This window comes from Brachycentrus maculatus, unplaced genomic scaffold (assembly GCF_059751285.1).
Source record: "Brachycentrus maculatus isolate JH-2025_06_01 unplaced genomic scaffold, ASM5975128v1 h1tg000470l, whole genome shotgun sequence".
Taxonomy (NCBI): Eukaryota; Metazoa; Arthropoda; class Insecta; order Trichoptera; family Brachycentridae; genus Brachycentrus; species Brachycentrus maculatus.
Window position 1 is genome coordinate 166,148 of NW_028281217.1, and position 27,955 is coordinate 194,102.

At 34.8% G+C, this 27,955-nt stretch overlaps 1 protein-coding gene across 5 annotated transcripts in view; it reads right to left on the reverse strand.

The window, feature by feature from the left end:
• Gk2 (Glycerol kinase 2) overlaps positions 1 to 24,699 on the reverse strand; it is a 43,459-nt gene extending 18,760 nt beyond the window's left edge. For 2 of the 5 annotated variants that reach the window (XR_015838680.1, XM_088271912.1), the window contains exons 1-2: positions 9,427 to 9,528; positions 1,630 to 1,709 (exon numbers count right to left, since the gene is read on the reverse strand). Coding sequence is in view for 3 of the 5 variants with exons in the window: in XM_088271912.1 (XP_088128038.1) it covers positions 1,630 to 1,701 (72 nt within the window). In the remaining 2 variants the exon portion in view is untranslated. Of the gene's footprint in view, positions 1 to 1,629; positions 1,710 to 9,426; positions 9,529 to 15,637; positions 15,719 to 24,207 lie in introns of those variants that run through there. The other 3 variants (XR_015838679.1, XM_088271910.1, XM_088271913.1) reach the window with 3 other exon arrangements.
• Between the last annotated feature and the right edge of the window lie 3,256 nt (positions 24,700 to 27,955).

The window sequence follows — 27,955 nt, forward strand, 5'->3', positions numbered from 1 at the left end:
TCACCCAAAATCTGTGCATCTACACTATTTGCCATTGCATTAAAATTTCGATACAAATAGCATGATCTGTTAAACAGAACTTACAGTATGCATATTCTTCACCCTTTTCATTACTTTCTAAACAAGTCTTAAAATAATTATCTTCCAGCCAGGACTGATTAAAACCTTGCGTATTACGCGACGTGTATAAAAAATGAGCACTCGGTCGCATGAATAAAAATAGAAATGCTATAGGAAGTCCTGCAGTACGTTGCGTAAATTGCGTATGTTCCATGACAAGACAAAATAGTACCCTACCCAATAATAAATAACGCACTCCAATATAAAACAAATACTTATTATCAACATTATTATCTCACCTACTTATTATCAACATTTTGAGTGTGTCCAAATACTTGTTCACAAAATCTGGATTATCTCCAATTACAGGAGCTACTTTCATATTATTTTTGACATCTCATCAAAGATGAAGAAGAATATGGAAGTCTGGGCATTTACGGGGCTGACGACCGTCATAGGCTGGTTTAAGTGATCACTTTACACACGTGTAACATTCACCAATTCTACCCATTATTGACAACCACATCACTCAAATTCTTGGAAGTTCTATATATATATATATATATATGAACCAATTTAGAAACCTTGTTCTTGAATCACTAGAACTTCACTAGAGACATCTATTGGTGAGATGTAAAGAAGCATTTTACTTTATTTATTTATATATATAGAACTTCCAAGAATTTGAGTGATGTGGTTGTCAATAATGGGTAAATTTGGTGAATGTTACACGTGTGTATAGTGATCACTCAAACCAGCCTATGACGGTCGTCAGCCCCGTAAATGCCCAGACTTCCATATTCTTCTTCATCTTTGATGAGATGTCAAAAATAATACCCATTATCAAATGTTAATCATGCTCAAATCTATACATATTTTCATTATTCTGTTTTATCATATACTATGTCCAATTCCAAAAATCTGTATAAAACTAAAAGTACTACCTAAGAGTAAAATCTGTCATCTGTAACAGCAGCCTAAAATCTGTATCAATACAGATGAATCTGTATACATATATGGCAACACTGACACCACATTCTCTATAACTGTGACGCACTCGCTCGCAAACCAAGTCACATCCTTAGAGGACCACTACTGGACTCCGAGAAGGTGAAGCTCCTACCACCAAGACAGGTTGTGAGCTACATGACTCACGTAGGTCTTGAGAGTGAGCTGTGATACAGAAGGAGGTCGCAATAGACTTAATATGGTCGCAGTGACATAAAGGTGGAGACTGACCGGAGCATTTCAGAGTAACATAACGTAGTAACATCGCTCGCGGCGAGCATCAGGGAGCATTCGAAACTATGGACGGAGCGCACGGCTTGCTATACTGACTGCCTGTATGCTCGCATTGTAACGTGTTACGTTACGACGAAATACTCCGGTCTGTCTCCACCTTAAGGGACGCAAGATCCCTTGACCTCATAATTTTATTTATATTTATTTTTAAAAAAGCCCTGTAAATATCCAGACTTCCATATTGTTCTTCGACTATTGTTGAGATGTTATAAAATAAAAGAAAATAATAAAAAATACATTAAAATTAATAATAAAAAATTAACTTACCACAAATCTAACAGACTTCGTGCCCTCATCTATCACACCAATCAAAGGAGGTTTGGAGTCTTTAGTAGGCATATTTTTATCTGCAACAAATTAAAAATATCAATTATTTATTGAAAAGCAATTACTGAGATATATCCCTCACTCCTTTCAACAATGTCATATATCAAAAAACTAGATTTTTAAGGAGATTGTTTTTAAAGTTTAAAAATATAATAAAATGTATTAAAAATAAATATCAAGCCACTTATTGAACTTTTTATTGTGCAACAGATCTTTTTAGGTAAAACCTGGATGTTTTTTCTCCATTTGAAAAATATTTAGTATATTTAAAAAATAATTAAACAATACCTTTTCTTCAAAATGCAAAAACAACACTTTTTGTCCTGTAGCGGGTAAATATTAAGTTTAAAATGTGCCACTTTTGCTGGGATATAGTACATTTTCTGAGGCATTCCGAAAACATGCACAACTGAAAATTTGCGATTTTTTGATATATGACGTTATCGAAAGGAGTGAGCGATATATTTTGTAAATGGTCAGCTGGAGTGTCCCTTACAAACATAATAAAAAGTTCACGGATTCACGGTTGTAACAGGCATCAATAGTAAGGTAGAGGAAAGGCAATTGAGATGGTATGGGCACATAGGACGCAGAGAATCTGATCATGTTGTGAACCAGTCAATCGCCGTGGATCTTCCTCGAAAGGCATCTAGAGGAAAACCAAAGAATTCACGGATGCTGCAAAAGATAACATGATACCAAGGCATGACTTAGGTGATGTCTACATATTTAGATTTTCAGACTGACAGTATTGAGAAGAAACAAGTTAAAGGTTTATTTTTTATTAATATTTATTTTTTATAATAAAATAACAATAAATAAGCAATCGCCGTGGATCTTCCTCGAAAGACATCTAGAGGGAGACCAAAGAATTCATGGATGCTGCAGAAAGATAACATGGCATGGCCTAGGTGACGTTGTATATGAAAGAAGGACCTACAACCTGAGGACGAGGAGAGCTGACCCCGACAGTCTTCAAAGACGATAAGTTGGGATGGAGACAGAAAGAAGAAGATATGGAATTAGGTAAACAAATATCTTTGATACTAAAATGTGTATGTATAATGTATATTATAATGTGTATATAAAGTATATGTATATATGTGTATATGTATGTGCGTATATATATATACAGTGAAACCTCTATCGTTTTTAAAGGGACCTAGTGAAATAAACTATGAATGCGGGAAAACAATGAATGTGGGATAAAGAAGTCAATACACAAGGATGTACGATCGAGTAAAGATACCGTCCTCCCAATTGCATAACCATTGGTAGGTTGAAATTTTAAGAATACAAGTTTTAGATGTAAATAAATGTATTAATTAAAAAAAAAAAGTTGAACAGAACCCAAAGATCTTCAGACCTCTTCCTATGTATCCATCACACAAGCTTTTGATAGTCTGTATCCCACATGTTGAAATGTTGTCGTCGAATAAAATAAAATTGAAAAAATGTAAAAAAAACAGACAAATTATATCAAATATGTAGCGTAGTTCAAACGATGAATGCGGTAAAATGTTGGATAGAAACGATGGATGCGATCTATTTTTGTATGAAATGAATTCGGTGTAGACAAAATAAACGACACATCCGAAAAACGATTATTCGAGGAACGATAGATAGAGGTTTCACTGTATGTCGTTACTTGTGAAAGGGATCCGTAATAGAGTGTCGATGAATAATGGTTGAGTGGAAATGCGATGACTGACCATTCTCTGTATAAATATCTTTGCACTATTCCGTGTCTGTCTGCTGTGCTGGTCGGGGTTGTGGGCGTCTGTGTACCAGCCAACGTCGAGTCGGAATCGGATCTAGCCGACTAACTGAACTATATACTAATCCCTTTCACTGCCTACGCCGGGGTACATATAGAGAATGTGGTGACGGATTGATAATCTGGTATTTATTTAGATTGGCAGTGAAAGGGATATTGAAAGCTTTTAAATGTAAATTCACAGTAAAATCGGGACACAATTTTATATTGTTTCACATTTTCAATAAATTGCGCAACTTAGTTTAAAAAAATTTGCTTAGCAAGAGCAGATCTGTCAGGAAGCCTAGATGCTTCTGTATCAGATCTGGGCATGCGGTGGGACAGGTTTCAATATGATTACTAAAATGTCAAGTATTCCCTTACGCAAATCAATGTTCATATCTTACAATGCAGACGTTGATTTCTCACAAGATTAGCGTCATTAAATGTGACTGGAGCTGTTGACACAACGAGATAGTTACATCTTAGATCGGGAGAAAGGATAGCAGGCGAGCCGTACGATAATATTATTTCGAGCACGCTCCATATTTTCGACGGCTGTAAAACGAAGCGTTTCTCTTTTGTATTATTTTTACTAGCTAACTAACCATCACGAGGCTCTCCCACAGGGGTAGGCAGAGAGAATAAAATGCCACCTCAATCCGTCTAAACAAGTATTTGTACACACTCAAAATGTTGAGTTTTTTTTAACCTTTTTATTATTTTCATCCGCCTCTGTAGTGTAATGGTCACCATGCTCGCCTACCGTTCTGGAGGTCCCGGGTTCGATTCCCAGGGGGGTTCAATAAATATAAGTGATTTTTCACTCTAATATTTATTCAATATTACACTGGACTGGTACCTGAAGCGGAGGGCTGATCACCTTTCCTTCATGTGTAAATCGATCGAGATAACACTGCGTTTATATGAAGCAGTGCCCTATGCACCATTGGGGTGCGGTAAGGGATTTATTATTATTATTATATTATTTTCATCAATTTTAACATAATATACACAACAAAAGAAAGAAAAAAACTATTTTCACAGTATGAACTGTTGATTGTTTGTAACTCATTCCTTTATTTTGTCTTTGCTCTATATTACAATTTGACGTAAAAATTATTGTAAATTTGTATTTATTTATTCAAGTTTTCTAACTAACTTACTATCACGATGCTTCCCGCAGGGGTAGGCAGAGAGAATCGAAGGCCACACCACTCTGTCTTTGCATTATCGTATTTTACATTGATTTCCATGGGAAAAAATGTTTTGCTTAGCGAGTATTTCGCTTAACGGATAAGATGCTAGAACGAATTAAGCTCGTTATAAGAGGTTCCACTGTATTTATAACATTTTGAGTGTGTCCAAATACTTGTTCACAAAACCTGGATTATCTCCAATTGCAGGTGTTATTTTCATATTATTTTTTGACATCTCATCAAAGATGAAGAAGAATATGGAAGTCTGGGCATTTACGGGGCTGACGACCGTCATAGGCTGGTTTAAGTGATCACTTTACACACGTGTAACATTCACCAATTCTACCCATTATTGACAACCACACTACTTAAATTCTTGGAAGTTCTATATATATGAACCAATTTAGAAACCTTGTTCTTGAATCACCAGAACTTCACTAGAGACATCTATTGGTGAGATGTAAAGAAGCTTTTTTAAGAAAAGAAGAGTTTCTGCTTAATAAAAAGCTTCTTTACATCTCACCAATAGATGTCTCTAGTGAAGTTCTAGTGATTCAAGAACAAGGTTTCTAAATTGGTTCATATACATAGAACTTCCAAGAATTTAAGTAGTGTGGTTGTCAATAATGGGTAGAATTGGTGAATGTTACACGTGTGTAAAGTGATCACTTAAACCAGCCTATGACGGTCGTCAGCCCCGTAAATGCCCAGACTTCCACTGTATTTGTTTGTTTTCCCTACCTGTCCTGGTTTGGAGCTTCATAATTATGGTAAGCCTAGCTATAGTGATGTATGGCCATATAAACGATAATAACACAATTAATTCATGCATAAATTAAACAACTACTTTTAAATACGAGTGTGTGTATGTTACAATAGTTTTGTAGAGTCAAGGACGACCACTATCTCTGCTGCCAACAACTGGTACTCAGACACATGTTTAAAAATGTAAACATATCGCTCACTCTTTTCAAGAACGTCATAAATCAAAAATCGACAATTTTCAGTTGTCCGTGTTTTTGGAATGTCCAGAAAGTATACTATATCCCAGCAAAAGAGGCATATTTTTTACTTAATATTTACCCGCTACAGGGCAGAAAGTGTTGTTTTTGCTTTTTGAAGAAAACGTTTTGTTGAATTATTTTTTTAAATATACTAAATATTTTTCTTATGGAGAATAAACCTTCAGGTTTTACCTAAAAAAATCTGTTGCACAGTAAAATGTTCAATAAGTGGCTTGATATTTATTTTTAATACATTATATAATATTTTTAAACTTTGACAATGTTCTCTTGAAAAATCAAGTTTTTTGATTTATGACGTTCTTGAAAGGAGTGAGCGATATGTAATAATAATAATACTGTATGTGCTAGCCATTATTGATTCATATAATAATTATAACAAAAATTAAAGAAATTAAATACAACTACTTTAAATTAAACAAAGGTGGCTGGATTTTTTCTCAACTAACACTCTCCTTATAATTCATCATTCACTTTGTGTAATACCACTTTTAAAAAAAACTACTTTGTCTCAGATGCTATTTTATATTCATTCAAACCCTTACCCGCACCCCAATGGTGCATAGGGCACTGCATCATACAAACGCAGTGTTATCTTGATCGTTAACACATGAAGGAAAGGTGATCAGCCCTCCGCTTCAGGTACCGGTCCAGGGTAATATGGAATAAATATTAGAGTGAAAAATCACTTGTATTTATTTGACCCCCCTGGGAATCGAACCCGGGACCTGCAGAACGGCGCGGCCGATCGCGTTCTAATTTGAAGTTCGCGATCTCAGCCTTAATTTAGTCTGAATAATATTTTTACCCGAGCAGTCTTCGGGGGCTTGGTTTCGATAAATTATCGAAACATAATGACGTCTTAAAAAAAAATTACTCATAAATAAATATTTTATCCACAAATAGATTTGTCACATCGCTCACTCCTTTTAAGAACGTCATAAATCAAAAAACTTGATTTTGCAGGAAAACGTTTTTAAAGTTTAAAAATATAATACAATTTATTAAAAATAAATATCAAGCCACGTATTGTTACTGCACAACAGATCTTTTTAGGTAAAACCTGAATGTTTTTTCTCCATTTGAAAAATATTTAGTATATTTAAAAAAAATAATTAAACAAAACCTTTTCTTCAAAATGCAAAAACAACAATTACTGCCCTGTAGCGGGTAAATATTAAGTTTAAAATATGTCTCTTTTGCTGGGATATAGTACATTTACTGGGCATTCCGAAAACATGCACAACTGAAAATTTTCGATTTTTGATTTATGACGTTCTTGAAAGGAGTGAGCGACATGTATTATTATCTCGATACAATGTGCTCGTCCATAGGTACAAGGTGCATTTTCTGTATTTCGGGGTCAAAGGTATCCGATATTAAACTGGATTCTTTGACTTTATCGATTTTAAAAACGTATTGTGTGTGTCAAAAACATATAGCGTAAAAACGCGCGTAAAATTAGATGAGAATTTTTCGTTGGTGAAAGAAACCCGCGTTATCCCGGGATTATACACATTTACGTGTATAAATTAATAAAAATATTCGTGAGACTCTCGCGGGTTAGAAGAGAAACAGTTTTTTTTAAGAGAAATATTTGTGTTTTTACTATTTATAAAAATACTTCAATTTCATACTATTTCTGTGAGTCTAAGCGGCTCATTATCAGAAATAGGTATCAAACTGTGGTAGAGTGGGTTCGAACTGAGAAACTGTGACTCAAGAGTCCGCGACACTAACCACGGGACCACAACCCGACACAGGTTTTGGAGACAGTTGATTTAACCCGCGTCATTCTGGGATTATTCAAATTTACGCGTAAAAAGTAGTAAAAAACATATGGAGACTCTCGCGCGTTAGAAACGTAATATTTGAGACTCTAGAAACAGTTGATTTTACCCGCGTTATCCAGGAATTATTCACATTTACGTGTATAAATTAGTAAAAAATATATGGAGATTCTCGCGCGTTAGAAACGAAATATTTGAGATTCTGGAAACAGTTGATTTTACCCGCGTTATCCAGGGATTATTCATATTTACGTGTATAAATTAGTAAAAATATGCCTGAGGTTCTACCGGGTTAGAAGTGAATCATTTGAGATTCTAGAAACAGTTGATTTTACCCGCGTTATCCAGGAATTATTCACATTAACGTGTATAAATTACTAAAAAATAAATGGAGACTCTCGCGCGTTAGAAACGAAATATTTTAGATTCTTGAAACAGTTGATTACCTGCGTTATCCCGGGATTGTTCTCATTTACGTGGATAAATTAGTAAAAATATGCCTGAGATTTTACCGGGTTAGAAGTGAATCATTTGAGATTCTAGAAACAGTTGATTTTACCCGCGTTATCCCGGGATTATTCACATTCACGTGTATAAACGAGTACACGTAAATGTGAATAATCCCGTCTGAACATGGTCCATTCTACACTAGTCACCTTTTCACTCGAATATCACAAACAAGGCACTTAGTACCTACTTAGGTCAATATGGTATATATGTATGTATGTACACAGAAAAAATAAGGTCATGGAAATGACGCACCGCACTTTGATTTTTTTTATTCTTAAATCACGACTTTATGGAAACGTATGTACATTGAACCACAAGAACCAAAACATAGAAATAAAGGGTATTATTTATTGATTTGGCGTTTTATTTGTAGAACTCCATTTTAATTTATGTAATAATTTTTAAATCAAACACAGATTTTTTGGGTCTACTAAGTTGTATTTTATAAAAAAAAAAACACATAAAAATTAATATTGTGATAATTGTTTCCTCAGTTGAATGGCATTGATGTGACAGAGCTGTGGTTTCAACAATGTGGCACAACATGCCACACAGCGGGTGCCACCATCAATTTATCGCGGGAAATTTGAATTTGTATACCTCTAACAAAATACCCTATGCATCCTACAAAACCTAACACACACCTCTTTTGGTATAAAGAACTTTGATTATTACGCAATAAAGTTGTACAACCTGCTTCCACTATCCATAAAGTCATTAAAATTTTAAACATAGCTATTATAATATAATATATATTACAATATAAAATAGCTATTCATAAATGGATAATGGAGATGGGTGGATCTGAAATAGATCGCATCATTCGGCCATGTTTATACCGTATCAATCCGATATAGCGCCCTATGCACAATTTGGGTGTGAATAGGAATCAAAGAAGAATAAAAAAATCATTAGTATTTTTAAAATGTTCAAATTATCTTAATTTGTATGAAGTTGCCATAAAGGCCTTACTCACAATAAAATAATGCGTAAGCGTCCGGCTGCGCTCAGAGCCGAACGTCAGTTCACACCCTATTTTTTTAGAATATTCACTGTTTTCTTGTTTTTGTTTTTGCTTTTTTTTATAATATGCATTGAATTTTTTTTATATGCATATTTTTCAACTCCTTACCTTTCAATAAATCTTTTATATACCTATTTATTTCGAAAAAAAATTTACTTTTTTTCAATACAAAAATTAAGATGTGATTTTTTATCGAATACTGGGCATTATTTTATAATTTTTATAAACGCAACGTTGTGTCTAAATTTCGTAATTGGTAAAAAACTTGAAGAAATTAAAAATTTTGAAGAAACTAATGTTTACTTTTTAATTTGTATAGATTTTAACCACTTCGATTTGTTTATAAAATATTGTCCTAAAAAATACGTTACATTTATATGAATAAATATGCATAATATATATTTAAAAAAATTAAAAATATATTGTGTTGACTAACGTTTTTTTCAAAGATAGCAGTTTTTAATTATAAAATTCACGAAAAATTTCGCGAGCAACAATAACACACACAACCACCCCCGGCGACCGCCGAGAGAAAACTAATTGCGAATTTTCAAAACTCGAATCTACTCTCGTTCACCGCGCATTCCAAAAGTCACATAACCGGCGTGACGTCACTGGGGCGAATTGGGCAACAAGAACGCGGGCTGGACTCGCGACCGAGCGGTCTTGCCTGAAGGCGGGAGCGCGGACCGCGGCGGCAGGCGGGGTTGTGTCGTTCGATCCGAATGCAGTCACGCGACGTCACGGACACACCCGCGCGCTGATTGGCCAATCGGGCTAAGATGGCTGCTCGAGTGTATCGAGTGGGCCAAAAATCGAGAGTACAATACATTAATTTTTATTATGTTTTGATACAGGTTTCTCACTTCAAATTAGATTTGTATTAATTATAAATCAAATTGGTCGCCTAATAAAAGCGAACGTTTAAAAAAAATGGACGTTTTAAAAAACAAATTGAACGTTTTACCAAATAAATTGGATGTTATATTAAATACAAAAAAATTAATAGAGTAGTTGAAAAATATATTAAAAGTAGTACTCGTGATTCAAATTAGTATTGAAAATCTTGTCCGAAAACTTGAGTACACATCGCGCGCACAGACTATGACAGCGCGCCGCGCAGGCTGGCCAACTTGACGACTAACGCACTTGCTAGTCTTAAGAATAAAATATGTGGCAAGGTATTCACACTGACAGTATATGTAGTACTAATATGAATATATTTTTAAGAATTCTAGCATTTTTAATAAAATCAAAACTTAAAGTAAACAAAGATTTTATTTTTATTTATTAAAATTTCCTTCCCTTAAACTCACCCCCCCCCCTATATTACCCTACCAACCTCTACATATACCTGAATAATTTGTTTGCTCATTAGTTTTAACAATCACCTGTATATGAAAACAGCTGTAGTTTTCGAAACTAGTCATGTCTAATGAAACAAAACTCAATAAGTGGTATTATACAATTTTTTTATTTGGAAAAATAATCAACACGTCATTCCACAAAGTTGATGCCGAATCAATAAATAATAAAGATTTGTGTGGCATTCTATTCTTTCTGCCTACCCCTGCGGAGAAGCGGAAATATGGTTAGTTACATTTCATTAATCCCGGCTTTGCAACACATTTTGTATGCGGTACTTTATAACGCAGATAAGATAGCGTTAGAATTGCCGAAAAATTCCCAAATTCAATCCTTTTTGCTATCTGATAGCCGTGAATTACTCGGAAAATTGCAAAGTAAACAAAAAAAAACAAGCTTTTTACCCATCCCGTTTGAAATGGAAGGTTGCCAATTGAATGAAAAGTAGCTCAGGATGAAAGATATTATTGTTAAACAAGAAAGAAAGTGAAGAAGGAAAATACGGCAGAGAAAAGGAAAATAATCGGAATGATGAAATAAGGAAAGAATGCAAGGCTGAGATAAGCATTATCAATAAAATTAAGAAAGGTGTGTTGAGATGGTTTGGACATGTGGAACGTACGAGTGAGGAAAGAATAGTTAAACAAATTTATGAGGCGAATGTAGTTGGAAAAAGAAGCGAGGAAGACCGAGGAAAACTCGGCACAATCAGGTATGTTAAATACTTGAAAGCGGCCGGGTCAGGAGTCGTAATAATCGTCGGGTATGTATTCGTCCGCCTCCGTAGTGTAATGGTCAGAACGCTCGGCTACCGTTCTGGAGGTCCCGGGTTCGATTCCCAGGGGGGGGTCAAATAAATATAAGTGATTTTTTCACTGTAATATTTATTCAATATTACCCTGGACTGGTACCTGAAGCAGAGGGCTGATCACCTTTACTTCATGTGTAAACGATCAAGATAACACTGCGTTTATATGAAGCAGTGCCCTATGCACCGTTGGGTTGCGGATAAGGGTTTTATTTTTTTATTTATTATGTATGAGGAGATGCATGAATGTAGAAGAGGCGCGTTCGATTCTCTCTGCCTACCCCTGCGGTGAAGCGGCGTGATGGTTAGTTAGTTAGGATAATAAAGATATAGGAAAACAGAGTGAATGGTGCACAGAAATCAGTTATATTAGCAAATCAAAAACCTATCAGCAACTGACAAACTCTAATATATGGAAATAAAGCATGCAGTTGGCAAAAGAAGGATGAAAGTAGACTGAATGCAGTCGGGATGCGATCTCACAATGTAGCAAAACCATGTATGGTAGATGTTCCAATGGTGATATAAGGAAATTATGCAAAGCTGAGATGAGCATTATCGATAAAACTAAATAAGGTGTATTTATTGTATCTGCAGATGGTCGGTAGAATTCCATATTGAATTGTTGGGTAATATATCCAAAATTAAACATGGTTATGGGATTGAATTCAACTTTTATTTATCGTAGTCGTACAGGAGAAAGTGACCAACTAACAAAAATAAATGTTCAGGAAGGCCATTTAAGTCACTTTTGCTTGGCAACAAAATAAAAATCAATGCAGTTAGTCATTTTTAACAAGTCAATATATTATACTTTAATGTTTAAAATCTTTGAGATTTTTTCAGGGCAATATTAAACTATTATCTTAATAGTCAATGATCACGTTTTTGTAAAAAAAAATGCACTTGTTCACTTTCTCCTGTATGACTACGATATGTACATGATAATATGTGACGCATTTCATCTTATAAAGACATTATCAAAAAAATAATCTACATGTATTTGATGTCTTAATAAGAGGAAACACGTCACATATTATCATATATATTTAAATAAAAGTAGACTTATTTAAATATATAATCCAATAACCGTGTTTAATTTTGGATATATTACCCAACAATTAAATAAGGTGTGTTGAGATAGTTTGGATATGTAGAACGAATGAGTGAAGAAAGAATAGTAAAACAAATTTATGAGGCGAATGTAGTAGGAAATAGAAGCAGAAAGACCAAGGAAAACTTGGTATAGTCAAGTATTTCAGATACTTGGGTGTGGTCTAAGTACATCAGGTTATAAAGATATATAAATGAAGAGAAGACCTGCAGAGAAATGCAGAGAAGACCTGCAGGCGTTGGTGACAAAAGTGTATAATGTGTGCAAGGAAAGTGACTTATTGATGAATGTTAGCAAATCCAAGATTATGGTTTTTGAAAGAGAAGAATGCAGATCTGAATGTGAAATATTGGTAAACGGAGAGATTCTGGAACAGGTAGATGATTTCGTGTATTTGGGTAGTATGTTTTCTAGGGATGGAAAGATTGATAAAGATATAGAAAGGAGAGTGAATGCTGGGAACAAAGTGAACGGTGCACTGAAATCAGTTATAGCAAATAAAAACCTATCAGCGGAAGCTAAACTGGCAGTGCACAACGGAGTCCTGGTTCCAACTCTAATGTATGGAAGTGAAACATGGAGTTGGCAAAAGAAGGATGAAAGTAGACTGAATGCAGTCGAAATGCGATCTCTCAGAAGAATGTGTAACAAAACGATGTATGATAGATGTGCGAATAGTGAAATAAGGAAGGAATGCAAAGCTGAGATAAGCATTATCGATAAAATTAAGAAAGGTGTGTTGAGATGGTTTGGACATGTAGAACGAATGAGTGAGGAAAGAACGGTAAAACAAATTTATGAGGCGAATGTTAGCGGGAAAAGAAGCAGAGGAAGACCGAGAAAAACATGGCACGATCAGGTATGCCAAATACTTGAAAGTGGTCAGGTTAGGAGTCGTAACAATCGGCGGGTATGTATGAGAAGATGCATGAACGTGGAAGAGGCGAAGAATGTTTGCAAGGACAAAGTGGTGTGGCGCTCTATTCTCTCTGCCTACCCCTGCGGGGAAGCGGCGTGGTGGTTAGTTAGTTTTTTTTTTTATAAATGAATATGAAATTTTTGCTTTTAAATTCTTACTGGTATAAAATTCCATTCATTCCACTCCCATAAACTAAAATTATTACACCTTATACCACATGAAGGCCAAATTATGAATTATTTAGAAAATTTAAAAATCCAAAAAAAAACTAAATACTAATAATAATTTAATATTTACTATATTGCTTACAAAAATCACTTTTGCTTTCTATTTTTCCTTTATTTTCAAACTCCGCCCCCTTGTCTAACCCCCCATCCCTCTAACTTACCCCTCTCCTTATTTATAGAACCGTTTATTATTATTTCTGTTTTAGTTTACATTTAGACCTGAAGATGGAAGCTTAGCTTCCGAAAATAGTAGTCATAAATAAACTGAAGTGGTAAATAAATAAGTGTTTTCTATAAAAAATTGGGTCTAAAATTTATAATAATTTTTAAGAATAAATGCATTTTTAGCCATTATCTGGCAAGAGTCTACGAGATAGAATAAGGAACACCAGGATAAGGGAAATGTGCGAGATGGAAGATGTCGTTAGGTGGGGAAGGCAACGAAGGAGACAATGGTACGCTCATGTGAGGAGAATGGAACCATCCAGACTCCCCCCACATTGCACTGCACGGTTGACCCCAAGGTAGACCACCAAAGAGATGGATTGACAGCTGGGAATCGACATGGCAGGAGGCTAATCTCTCTTAAAAACAGGCCACAAGGCCTACACCAAGTAGAAGAAGAAGAATGTTTAAAGGAACACACAAGTATTTTTTTGGAATTTTTAACAGATTTTTAATCAAAGATTCCTTTTTTGCGCAGATTTACATTCTACCATAAATTTATAAATCAGTGCAAAAAAGATTTTGATAACGCCTTTTTCTATTAGAATAAACAGTTTTTTTTAGTATCTCTGTTACTAAAAAAATATTTAAAGGTACCTTTTAACATTGATCATTTTACCTTTTAAAATTGCTTCGGTAGTAATTATAATACAATTTGAACCGGGTGCCAAAGAGTCGATGTCAATGATTTGATAACATTGAAAATAGATTGAACAAGATAATTCATTACTAATTACTGATAACATTATACCGCCTGACTTATCATTTTATCGCTTGTATTCAATAAACCGATGTCCGCCTCTGCCGTGGAGCGGTTAGCGCGTTTGGCTGCCCCGCCGGAGGTCCCAGGTTTGATTGAGTCCATAAAAATATTAACGATTTATTAACAAAATTTTGAGTGTGTCCAAGTACTGTGTTCACAAATCTAGATTATCGCCGATTATAGGAGTTTTTTACATCAGTTGAGAGTTTTTTTATGTTGTTTATAAATTATCTAGTCAAATTATAAGCTAAAATAATAAAATGGAAATGATATTTTCTGGCGTTTCTCATTTATGTGATTTTAATCCAGGATTCGGACCTCACATACTAATATAAGAGCTTCTGCTCAATAAAAAAGCTTCATCTCACCAATCGATGTCTCTAGTGAAAATTCTAGTGATACTTATAAAATGTTTGAAAATTTTATCATATACATAGAACTTCAAAGTTACGCGTGTGTAAAGTGATCACTTAAACTAGCCAATGACGGTCGTAAGCCCCTCTAAAATGCCCAGACTTCCATATTGTTCTTCGTCTTTGAAAAAAAAAAGATTATTGACTGTAATATTTGTTTATATACCCTGGAATGGTAACAGGAGCGCAGGACTTTGTTAGTTATTGTATAAAAAAAAATAACTAATCAACCATCATGCTGCTTATTCGCAGGGGTAAGCAGAGAGAGTAGATTGCCACACCAATCTGTCTGTGCAAACAATCTTCACATCTTGGATCTCTGCATATATACCCGCTGATCATTCCGACCGTGCCAAGTTTTCCTCGCTCTTCCTCTGCTTCTATCTCCAACTATGTTTGCATCATATTTTATTTTTACTGTTCTTTCTGCACTCATTCAATTCACATGCCCAAACCATATCAATACACCTTTCTTAATTTGATGGATCACCATTCGAACATCTATCATACACCTGTATTCGGCCACTAGTTGCTGTGACTCGGTCTAGTCAAACGAAAAATAAATAAAATAGAAATCAGACATTTCCAATACGTTTCATTTCCCAGTGCTTGTGAGACAAAGTATTCAAAATCAATGAAAGAACAATGAAATCAAAAACATTGAAAATGTTATGTGACAACGCTGTCAAGAAGCGCGCTGTCCGCCATGAGAAATGTTTAGTATTGCGTGCATTACTGCTAATTTTGGTGCTGCCATTGTGGTCAAAAAATGTGTTTTTATCGTGTGTGTATAAAATGAAAAAAAAAACTTACAATCTCCATAATCCAATATGGTAGGTTTTTTATATGGAATCATGGCTCTGATGTCTTCGCGTTTCTCGTCTTAAGATTTTACTGAAACAATAAAACATAAAATATATATTTGATTGCTCGTATGTTCTCCGGCAATACCAGAAAGAAATACTAAAATCGGTCAATATTTGAGAAAAATACTGTTGATTTTGTATATATATACAGTGAAACCTCTGTCGTTCCTCGAATAATCGTTTTCCCGGATGTGTCGTTTATTTCTTCTACCCCGAATTCATTTCATACAAAAATAGATCGCATCGATCGTTTCTTTCCACCATTTTACCGCATTCATCGTTTGAATTATGCTACATATTTGATATAATTTGCTGTTTTTTTAATTTTATGACGACAATATTTCAACGTGTGGGATACAGACTATCGAAAGCTTGTGTGATGGATACAGCAGAAGAGGTCTGAAGATCTTTGGGTTCTGTTCAACTTTGTATTTTTTTTTAATAAATACATTTATTAACATCTAAAACTTGTCACCTACTAATTGTTATGCAGATTGGGAGGACGGTATCTTTACTCGATTGTATGTCCTTGTATTGTATTTTGTATTGACTTCTTTATCCCGAATTCATTGTTTTCCCGCATTCATAGTTTATTTCAATAGGTCCCTTTTAAAACGATAGATAGAGGTTTTACTGTACATTAAATATGTTTAACCTTTCCGGGAGTACAAAAATTGATGTCCGACTTTCTCTGAGTGGGTTTTTTTACCATGAAAAAAAAATATTATTAATGGATCTATTATTATGAGATAGAAATTATGTTAAATTAATTTAATAAAAAAATACGCCTATTCGAAATATTTTCCAATGATGACAAAATCACACACAAATATCCACAGATGTCTTTGCTATACAAGTTACATCATACTAACTGACAGACGGACTTCGACATTTATTAACGTCCTTACTCCTTTAAGGAAAATTTGCACTGCCATTCATTTACATCCATACTCCCGGACAGATTAAGTATATTTATTACAAAATGCTATTTTATTTGAGAAGTTTGATGAGTTCTCCACAAATACCAGAAAGAAATACTAAATGACATGGAACATGTGGAACGAATGAGTGACGAAAGAATGGTAAAACAAATTTATGAGGCGAATGTTAGTGGGAAAAGAAGCAGAGGAAGACCGAGAAAAACATGGCACGATCAGGTATGCCAAATACTTGAAAGTGGTCAGGTTAGGAGTCGTAACAATCGGCGGGTATGTATGAGGAGATGCATGAACGTGGAAGAGGCGAAGAATGTTTGCAAGGACAGAGTGGTGTGGCGCTTTATTCTCTCTGCCTACCCCTGCGGGGTAGCGGTGTGATGGTTAGTTAGTTTTTTTTTAAATACTAAATTCGGTGAATATTTTTTGGAAATATTGTTGATTTTGCATACACCTAATAAAAATGACCATTTTTGCAAAAAAGTCTTTAGCAATTTCAGCATACATATAAGAAAAAAATCTTCGCACTTAGATGGTTGAATCTTCCTACCTTATATTTGGGTGAGAGCCAAAATAAGACTGGTTTTGGTTCAACGATTTGTGCATTTCTTAATATAACTCAATGTCGATACATTGCTCTACCGCTGACTGACCTATCGGTGCAATAAAGTCACTCAATTTGCATACAAAGCGCATACATTCACAATGCCTCTTGTCTCCTTATTTAAAGAACAGTTTTTTATTTGAATTATTATCATCATGACGTTTTTGTTATTTTATTATATAAAAAATAAACTTTTAACTTATAGATTCAAACAAGAGACTACAATATAATAACAATAACAATACAATATAATAACAATAACAATACAATCTTGGTATGTTTCATCCGATTATTGTGAGTCTGATCTCCTTCTGCACCTAATGGTGTATAGAGCACTGCATCGGATGGATGTTGTAACACTTTCAATACGAAATACTTCAAGGGAAATGCTCAAATTAGGTCATGCCTTTGTATCATGTTATCTTTCTGCAACATCCGTGAATTCTTTGGTCTTCCTCTAGCTGTCTTTCGAGGAAGATCCATTGCGATTGCCTGGTTCACAATATGATCAGGTTCTCTGCGTCCTATGTGCCCATACCATCTCAACTACCTTTGCTCTACCTAACTATTGATGCCTGTTATACCCAGATTTACATGAATACGTGAACTCTTTATTTTGTCTCTAATAACTCACTCCTTTCCACAACGTCATGTATCAAAAAACTTGATTTTTCAGGAGATCGTTTTTAAAGATTAAGAATATAATGTAATGTAATATCAAGCCACATATTGAACATTTTACTGTGCAACAGATCTTTTTAGGTAAAACCTGAATGTTTTTTCTCCATTTGAAAAATATTTACTATATTTAAAAAAAAATTAAAGTAAATATCAAGCCACATATTGAACTTTTTACTGTGCAACAGATCTTTTTAGTTAAAACCTGAATGTTTTTTTTTCCATTTGAAAATTATTTAGTATTTTAAAATAATAATTAAACAATACCTTTTCTTCAAAATGTAAAAACAACACATTCTGCCCTGTAGCGGGTAAATATTAAGTTAGAAATATGCCGCTTTTGCTGAAAACATGCACAACTGAAAATTGACGTTTTTTGATATTTGACATTGTTGAAAGGAGTAAGCAATATCTCATTTATTTTAGGGTCTTGATTTCCAGTTCTCTAGTTGATTAAATGTCACACAATTGATTTGCTATACAAACTTTGTATGGTTTTCTTTTAATGAAATTGTCATTGCAATGGCTTCATTCGTCATTCTGTTAAAATCAAAGGGAGAGAGTGGATTTATTATTTCTAGACCCTCTATTTTTTATGTGTATTTATTGTAACTGCAGACAGTTGGTAGAATTCCATATTGAGTTTTTGGGTAATATATCCAAAATTAAACACGGTTATTGATTGGATTTTTCTTTTATTTATATATATATATATATATATATATATATGTATATATATATATATATATATATATATATATATATATATATATATATATATATATATGTATATATATATATATATATATATATATATATATGATAATATATGACGCATTTCATCTTATTAATAATAATAATAATAATAATAAAACACTTATCCGCACCCCATTGGTGCATAGCGCGCTGCGTCATATAAACGCAGAGTTATCTTGATCGTTTACACATGAAGGAAAGGTGATCAGCCCTCCGCTTCAGGTACCAGTCCAGGGTAGTATTGAATAAGTATTACAGTGAAAAAATCACTTATATTTATACCCACCCTGGGTATCGAACCCGGGACCTCCAGAACGGTAGCCGAGCGTGCTGACCATACACTACGGAGGCGGACATCTTATTAAGACATAATATCTTAATAAGACAAAATGCGTCACATATTATCATATATATATGGAAATAAAAGAAGAATTCGATCCAATAACCTTGTTTAATTTTGGATATATTACCCACAAAAAAAAGGTCAAGAAAAAATATTTTTTGTTACCTTAAATATCACTAATTTGAGAGTCCAAATATTCACCGCTCGTAACTATTTGATTATTATAATAACTGGTCTCGTCAACTCAAAGGTGTGTGGACATTCATTATTGATAAAATAAATCACAAAGTACATAGCACTGATTAATTTTAGTTAAGATAATATATCAAGATAATTACAGTGGTGTGGGATTGATTTAACTGTAAATTAGTGTAGAAAATCAAAAAAAAAAAACAAAAAAGAAAAAAAAAAATAATAATTCAATCTTATTTATTGTTTCGGCATTTACTTTGTGGTAAGACATGATGAAATTATTAAAGAAAACACTTTATTAAACACATTTATTTATTGTATTGTATTATGTTGGTAAAAAAAACAAGTGTTTTCTTTAATTCTTGCGGTCGGTAATTAGTCCGCGCCATAATCATGCCCTATATCTGTCTCACTCTCGACGCTACGCATCGCCAGTGGGTAAGAGTGACACACGATGCGTGCTTTGATTTATTTATGTTACGATCTTATTTGTTTATATTACGATATATTTCAAGAATAATGTGACACACGTGTATTATAGAGTACCAAAAAGGCACAATGAATCCCATTGAACGTTTTTGTTTAGGAAAATAAATCGTTTCATAACTAAATACATGATAAAAGTAATCATTTAAAAAACGGCGAAATACAGCCGCGCACGAGCGTCTCTTAGGAACAAAGTTAACGCGTTTAAAAGGTTAATAATTTCAATACCATGTCAACGATTTCTTCCTTTCCCCGAAAATGAATATAAGTATACGTACCTACATGTCCCATTAACTATTGTTGTCTCCCGTAAATTATTACAGCACATGTTAAAACTATTACCTAAGTACCTAGAATTGTATAGCTATAAAGGTGATTTTTTAGTAGCTATCGGTTTTATTTTTTATTTTTAAAAACACATAAAATTCAGAGAAATTCATGAAATCTTTATTTGAATCGATAGTACGGTCCATATAATTAAATGTTTGAAGATTATTTCATTCAAATGTTGACCGCGGCTGCACCTCAAATGGTCCATCCGCTTATTCCAATTTTGGCATACACTGTCCAACATTTCGGCCGGTATCTCTGGGAGTTTAATCGACCCACTGAAGCGGCTATTCGGGCTATTGTGACTAAATTTCGCACCAAATTTACATTGTTGGACATACCGACATACAGAGCTACCAATGCATCCAGAAAAAGTTGCTGTTTGGTGCGGATTGTGGGCTGGTGGCATCATTGTACCGTACTTCTTAAAAAATGAACTGTGAATGGTGAGCGCTGCCGTGAAATGATATCCAACTTTTTTTGGCCCAAAATGGAAGAACTTGACTTGCATGACATGTGGTTTCAGCTAGACGGTGCCACATGCCACACAGCACACGAAACAATGAACCGATTGAGAGGCAAGTTCGGTGAACAGTTTTATTTCACGTTTGGGACCGGTCACCGCCTAGATCGTGCGATTTAACGCCTTTAGATTATTTTTTGTGGGGCTATGTTAAGGGTCATGTCTTTACTAACAAGCCCGCTTCGATTGACGCATTGGAAGACAACATTGAAGCATTTATTCGTGAGATACCGGCCTAAATGTTGGAAAGTGTATGCCAAAATTGGACTAAGCGGATGGACCATTTGAGGCGCAGCCGCGGTCAACATTTGAATGAAATAATCTTCAAACGTTAAATTATATGGACCGTACTATCGATTCAAATAAAGATTTCATGCATTTCTCTGAATTTTATGTATTTCTTTAAAAAAAACGATAGCTACTAAAAAATCACCCTTTATAAGGCAGTCATGTCCGCCTCCGTAGTGTAATGGTCAGCACGCTCGGCTACCGTTCTGGAGGTCCCGGGTTCGATTCCCAAGGGGGGTAAAATAAATATAAGTGATTTTTTCACTGTCATATTTATTCAATATTACCCTGGACTGGTACCTGTAGCGGAGGGCTGATCACCTTTCCTTCATGTGTAAACGACCAAGATAACACTGCGTTTATATGATGCAGTGCCCTATGCACCATTGGGGTGCGGATAAGGGTTTTATTATTTATTATTATAAGGACCGTCAGTCCATTTAATCAAACATGGATCTTCAATGGATCGCTGTGTGCATTTGAGCTTCTCTGCATTTCTCCTTGTCAGAGCCATGGTCTCTAGTGCATATGTATTCACTGACAGTATGCAGGATTCATAGGTTATTCTTTTTAGTGTTCCTGTGCCAATGGAATTTGAAAGATATCGACTTCAATCAAAGGTCAAGTATTTTTCTTATCAAATTGTTTGGTGCGCTAATATTATATAAGAGGGATTATAAATATCAGATTACATATGCTCTAACCAAGGTGGTCTTAATAAATAATGTAAGTCATCTTTCACATTATTTTGATTGTGTCTAAATCTTTGCTCACAAATTCTGGGTTTATTAACTTCACTCGGGGGTTACTTATTTTAAGATTTTAAAACCAACTAACCATCACGCCGCTTCCCCGCAGGGGAAGGCAGAGAGAATAGAACGCCACACCACTCTCTGTCTTTGCAAACATTCTTCGCCTCTTCCACGTTCATGAATCTCCTCATACATACCCGCCGATTGTTATGACTCCTAACCTGACCACTTTCAAGTATTTGGCATACCTGATCGTGCCATGTTTTTCTCGGTCTTCCTTTGCTTTTTTTCCACTTACATTCGCCTTATAAATTTGTTTTACCATTCTTTCCTCACTCATTCGTTCTACATGTCCAAACCATCTCAACACACCTTTCTTAATTTTAGATTTATATTATCCACTGGCACTTCGTGATGGAATTGCATTTTAATATATTATTAAATTAAAACCAATATTTTTAGCTTTTCCACTTTATTTTTATTTGACCAGCGACCGGGTTTCGTCTTTACCGACATTATCAGACTGGTGATGTCGGTAACGACGAAACCCGGTCGCTGGTCAAATAAAAATAAAGTGGAAAAGCTAAAAATATTGGTTTTAATTTAATAATATATTTCTTAATTTTATCGATAATGCTTATCTCAGCTTTGCATTCCTTCCTTGTTTCACTATTCGCACATCTATCATACATCGTTTTGTCGCACATTCTTCTGAGAGATCGCATTTCGACTGCATTCAGTCTACTTTCATCCTTCTTTTGCCAACTCCATGTTTCACTTCCATACATTAGAGTTGGAACCAGGACTCCTTTGTGCACTGCCAGTTTAGCTTCCGCTGATAGGTTTTTATTTGCTATAACTGATTTCAGTGCACCATTCACTTTGTTCCCAGCATTCACTCTCCTTTCTATGTCTAAATCTTTGCTCACAAATTCTGGGTTTAACTTCACTCGGGAGTTATTTATATCAATATTTTGATGGTGCCAAAGAGTAAGCATTTTGATATCTTGTACATGAAGAAGAATATGGAAGTTTGGGTTTATTTGACAATATTTTAATTTTTATCATAGTATTATTGACAGTATTAATGACAGGCGCTGTGGCGTAGTTGGGTAGACGATCGACTGCGAAACTGGCGTCGTGGGTTCGATTCCCGCCAGTTCAAAATAAATTCAAGAAAGACTAATTTTCAATTGATGTGGGTGTTTGTCATGTATTTTTCACATTTACCTTCCCTATCCTTACTATCCTACCAGCAGACAAGCCTGTGATGGATGCTTTGCGGGTTATACCTTTAAAATTCACATTCCTATATACAAGACCAACCTGCCGATGGTTATGCCTGTAGGAAGAGCTACCGCTATGTTGAACAATATCACATTGGATATTGGTCTGTTCCATGTGACTGAAGGAGTTTTCCGAAGCAGGATTCTTCTACATCAGTGATTCCCAAAGTGGTCTATATCGACCCCCAGGGGTCTATGACAACTTGCAAGGGGTCTATGTTTTAATTTGAATTTAAAATATAAATGTATAAAACCTAACATGTGTGGTTCAAAGTGAGTAACACTACATATACCGGCTGTCAAAAATACATTTGAAGTTTTGAATTTGATAAAAATCAATAGTAATAAAGTAAGGCAGGGGGTCTACGAGATAAAAGAGTTTGGGAACCTCTGTTCTACATCTTTAAGTCTTCTTCCTTACTTTTTAATATATACACATTGAATATATTATTTGTAATGTAATTATATATTATATATATTTTTTAATAAATTAAATTGAAATAAATTGAATATTTATTTGTAAAAATAAAAAATAAAATTATCAATAATCTAGAAGTTCCGAAAATTTGAGTAGTGTGGTTGTCAATCGTGGATAGAATGGTAGATACAACATTTTGAGTGTGTCCAAATACCTGTTCACAAAATCTGGATTACCTCCAATTATAGGAGTTATTTTCATATTATTTTTTAACATCTCATCAAAGATGAAGAAGAATATGGAAAATATTAAAAATGAAAATGGTATTTTCTGGCGTTTCTCATGTGTGTGATTATAATTCAGGATTCGGACCTCACATACTAATATAAGAGTTTCTGCTTAGTAAAAAGCTTCTTTACATCTCACCAATAGATGTCTCTAGTGAAGTTCTAGGGATTCAAGAACAAGGTTTCTAAATCGGTTCATATATATATAGAACTTCCAAGAATTTGAGTAGTGTGGTTGTCAATAATGGGTAGAATTGGTGAATGTTACACGTGTGTAAAGTGATCACTTAAACCAGCCTATGACGGTCGTCAGCCCCGTAAATGCCTAGACTTCCATATTCTTCTTCATCTTTGATGAGATGTTAAAAAATAATAAGAATGGTAGATGTTGCATGTGTGTAAAATGATCACTTAACAAGCCTATGACAGGTCATAAGCCCTGTAAATACCCAGACATCCATATTCTTCTTTATCCACCATATGTTAAGATGCCAAAAAAAATAAAAATAACTTTAAAGTGGAGAAAACCTAATTAATTTCTTGTCGGACATACCGGCGCTTTAAAAAAAACCGCCGTAAATGAAAACAGTTTTTACATGGTTATTTTTAAAAAAATTGCCACATGTTTTATTTGCTTACCTTTAATATTCAATGTGGCTGCGATATTCAATGATGATTTATCTTAAATTGACAATTTTCATTTATGTTTTCGTAAATTAAAAATGACGATCGATAACGCTGTCAAGAATGACGTTTATCAAAACAACACTTTTTTTTTAAATATGTATATCATAAAGCAAATATTTGATAACTTAAAACAAATAAGTTTAAATTGCCCGGCGACAATTGCAAACGATCCAATAAAAAGATTAAAATTATAGCACTTTGACAGAGATAAGGAATAACCTAAAATTAAACAGTCCGGAAGAAAATTATCGCGCCATTAAGGCTTGAAACGAGAGGATAATTATTTGTGTAGGCGTAATTACTGATAACAATGTTTTACTATCGCAAGTATCTAATACTCAGATAGAGAAAAAAAAACAATTATTTATGACACCTCAAAATTTTGCACAATTTTTGTTATCACAATACCACGTGACACCTGCTCCATAGAATATGCGCAATACTGATCGCAAGCTATATATTCTATCAACTTGTATATTCACCAGTGAGTAAAAGAGACGCACTACAGAATACGCTTTATCTCTTTTTTTCAGTTTAGTTTGGGAATATTACGTCAATGCTGAGGTTACTGTCTTTTTATTTTACTTGCTTCATCTCTTTTTATCGTTCGTAATTTTATATTGAAGCAACAGAGATAGGAGATGATTTAAAAACAAATGAATCCATTGTATCGATGTATTCATCTTCTCTAACCCCTATGCGCACTATAGTGCATAAAGAACTGCACATCATCCAATGACTAACTAATTATATATTTGCACTGGTACATATAGCACAGTACTTGCCTTCAGGTAATTATCGATCAAGATAACAGTGTGTCAATGCGATGCAGTGCTCTACGCACCATCGGGTACGGATGAAGGTTACGAAAATCATGGAGATTCATCAAATATTTATCTATGGGCTCCTATCTACATATACAAGGGTTTGTATTTTTTTTTTTTGTATTATGATCCCATTAATTCTTCATTTGTATAATTTATTAAATGTACAATTTGTATAATTTATTAATTATTTATTACTATGTCCGCCTCCGTTGTGTAATGGTCAGCACGCTCGGCTACCGTTCTGGAGGTCGTGGGTTCGAATCCCAGGGGGGTGGGTCAAATAAATATAAGTGATTTTTTCACTCTAATATTTATTCAATATTACCCTGGATTGGTACCTGAAGCGGAGGGCTGATCACCTTTCCTTCATGTGTAAACCATCAAGATAACACTGCGTTTATATGAAGCAGTGCCCTATGCACCATTGGGGTGAGGATAAGGGTTTTATTATGTTATTTATTATAATTTATTACAATTGTTTGGTGATCTCGGAAACTCGCTCAAAGATCTGAAGATAATAAATGAGTTTCAGTTCCTTGGATCTCAAATTAGCAATGAAGGAACTTGCGTAGGAGAGATCAGACGTCGTATTACCATTGCCAAAAGTCCCATGTCAAAGATAGATAAAATCTGGTAAGTCTGGGGTGTGTGTAACAACACCAAGATGAAGCTTGTCAGGAGCTTGGTCCAATCCATTTTTTTATAAAACAAAACAACTTTGTTGTAACCACTTTTTATTAGCACACTTTATCCAACCGGTTTCGACTAAGCTAGACTCAGCTAGGTTGCTCACAAGTTGTCATTCGGAGTTGACGTATTCGCTACGCAATGCACAATAAAAACAAAATTTAAGAGTTTTTTAAATTGTATTTTTAAAATAATATTTTCATATGGTGGGAGTGCGTGGAAGTTTTTGGCAAGGGAAGGGTAATTAACTATGACTATTTCAATGTTTTAGAATTTAGCATATAAACCCTGATGATGACAAGGTTCTTGTCGAAACCGATTGGATAAAGTGTACCAATAAAAAGTGGTTAAAACAAAGTTGTTTTATTTTATATAGTTTATAAAATGTGCCACAAAGTATCTGCGAAAAACATTAAAGAAACACTCCATTTTTCTCTATGCTGCTGAAATATGGACCATAAAAGCAGCAGAAAGGAGAAAAATTTACACTTTCGAAATGTGGTGTTGGAGGCGCATGCTCCGAATCCCATGGACAGCTAGACACACCAACGAGTCCATTCGCCGGGATTTACACATGGATGGCTTGACTCTGCCCAGTGTCTGTACACGACAGACTCTTCAGTCTTTTGGACACATTGCGTGTGGCTATTAGGAGAGCCTGGAACGACCATAATCGATTATGTTGTTGTTGACTCGAGATTGAGGAGAAATACAATCGATACGAGAGTATTTAGAGGGGCTGAAATGGAGTCGGACCATTTCCTCGTCGTATCGAGAGTAATTCTGTTCCGTGGATGGCGGTCCAGGAACAAAACTGTTCCGGTTTCATCTAGAGTCAAAGTTGAAAAACTACAAGTCGAGAATGTAAGTAAGTCGTATGAAAGGGAAGTGAATGAAAGATTGAATGTAAGGAATATGGATATGAATGTAGACGATACCTGGGAGCACATCAAATCGTGTATGTATGAGTCAGCAAAGAGTGTATGTGGAGTTGCGATCCAAGGTAGAAAAAAAGGAGATGCATGGTGGGATGAGGGCATGAAAGGACTTGTCTCTGAGAAGAAGAATGCTTGGCTAAATATGTTAGCAGTTAACGATGTTAAGAGTGAACTTTTTAAAATAATGAAAGATCGGTATAAAGAATGTAAGAGAAAAGTGAAAATGGGAGTAAAAGAACGGAAAGATCGTCTAAAGAGAGAAGAAGGTATGAAAATGTCAACCCACTTTCAAGAAAACATTAAGCTTTTCTGGAAAGAGGTAAAGAACGCAAAGAATGAGACTGAAAATGGAGGTATGAAAGTTATCAAATCAAATGATGGTAAAATATTGACGAGTGAAAGTGAAATGAAAGAAAGATGGAAAGAATACTTTATGGAAATTTATGAAAGTAACGGCAATGTCTCCACCGAGACACCCATAGAGGCAAGGGTGAGTGAGGGTATGGTATGTGAGATAAGTATGTCAGAAATAACGAATGCCTTAAAATTAATGCGGAACGGTAAGGCTGTTGGGTATGATAATATTGCTATAGAGTTTGTAAAATGTGGTGGACTGACCACCCTCACATGGATTCACAGACTATTTAACCTGTGTCTTGAGGAAGGATACACACCTCTGGATTGGAGACGGGCAGTAATCATGCCTCTATTCAAGGGAAAGGGATCTCGCGCAGAGTGTGGGAATTATAGGGCGATAAGCCTGCTAAGCTCTGTCAGTAAACTCTATAGTAAGATTATAATTGAAAAAGTTAGAATGGTGACAAAAGAACGGATTTGGGATGTGCAAGGTGCTTTTATGAGTGGAAGAGGTTGCACAGATCAAATTTTTGCACTACGAATGCTGACGGAAAAGTTTTTGGCTAAAAATCAGAAACTCTTCTGTGCTTTCGTGGATTTGCAGAAAGCGTATGATAAGGTTGATAGGATAAAATTATGGAGCGTGCTGGAAAAATATGGAGTAGACAATAAACTTATACAAGCAGTTGCTTCCCTCTACGAGGGCAGCACAGCTAGTATAAGAGTGAATGGGGACATTACATCATGGTTTGCAATATCCAAAGGCGTAAAGCAGGGATGTGTAATGTCACCATGGTTGTTTAATCTTTATATGGACCATTGTATGAAAGAGATTGAAAGTATGGGAGTCGGAGCGAAAATGATGAATATAACTGTTAGTTGCTTGCTGTA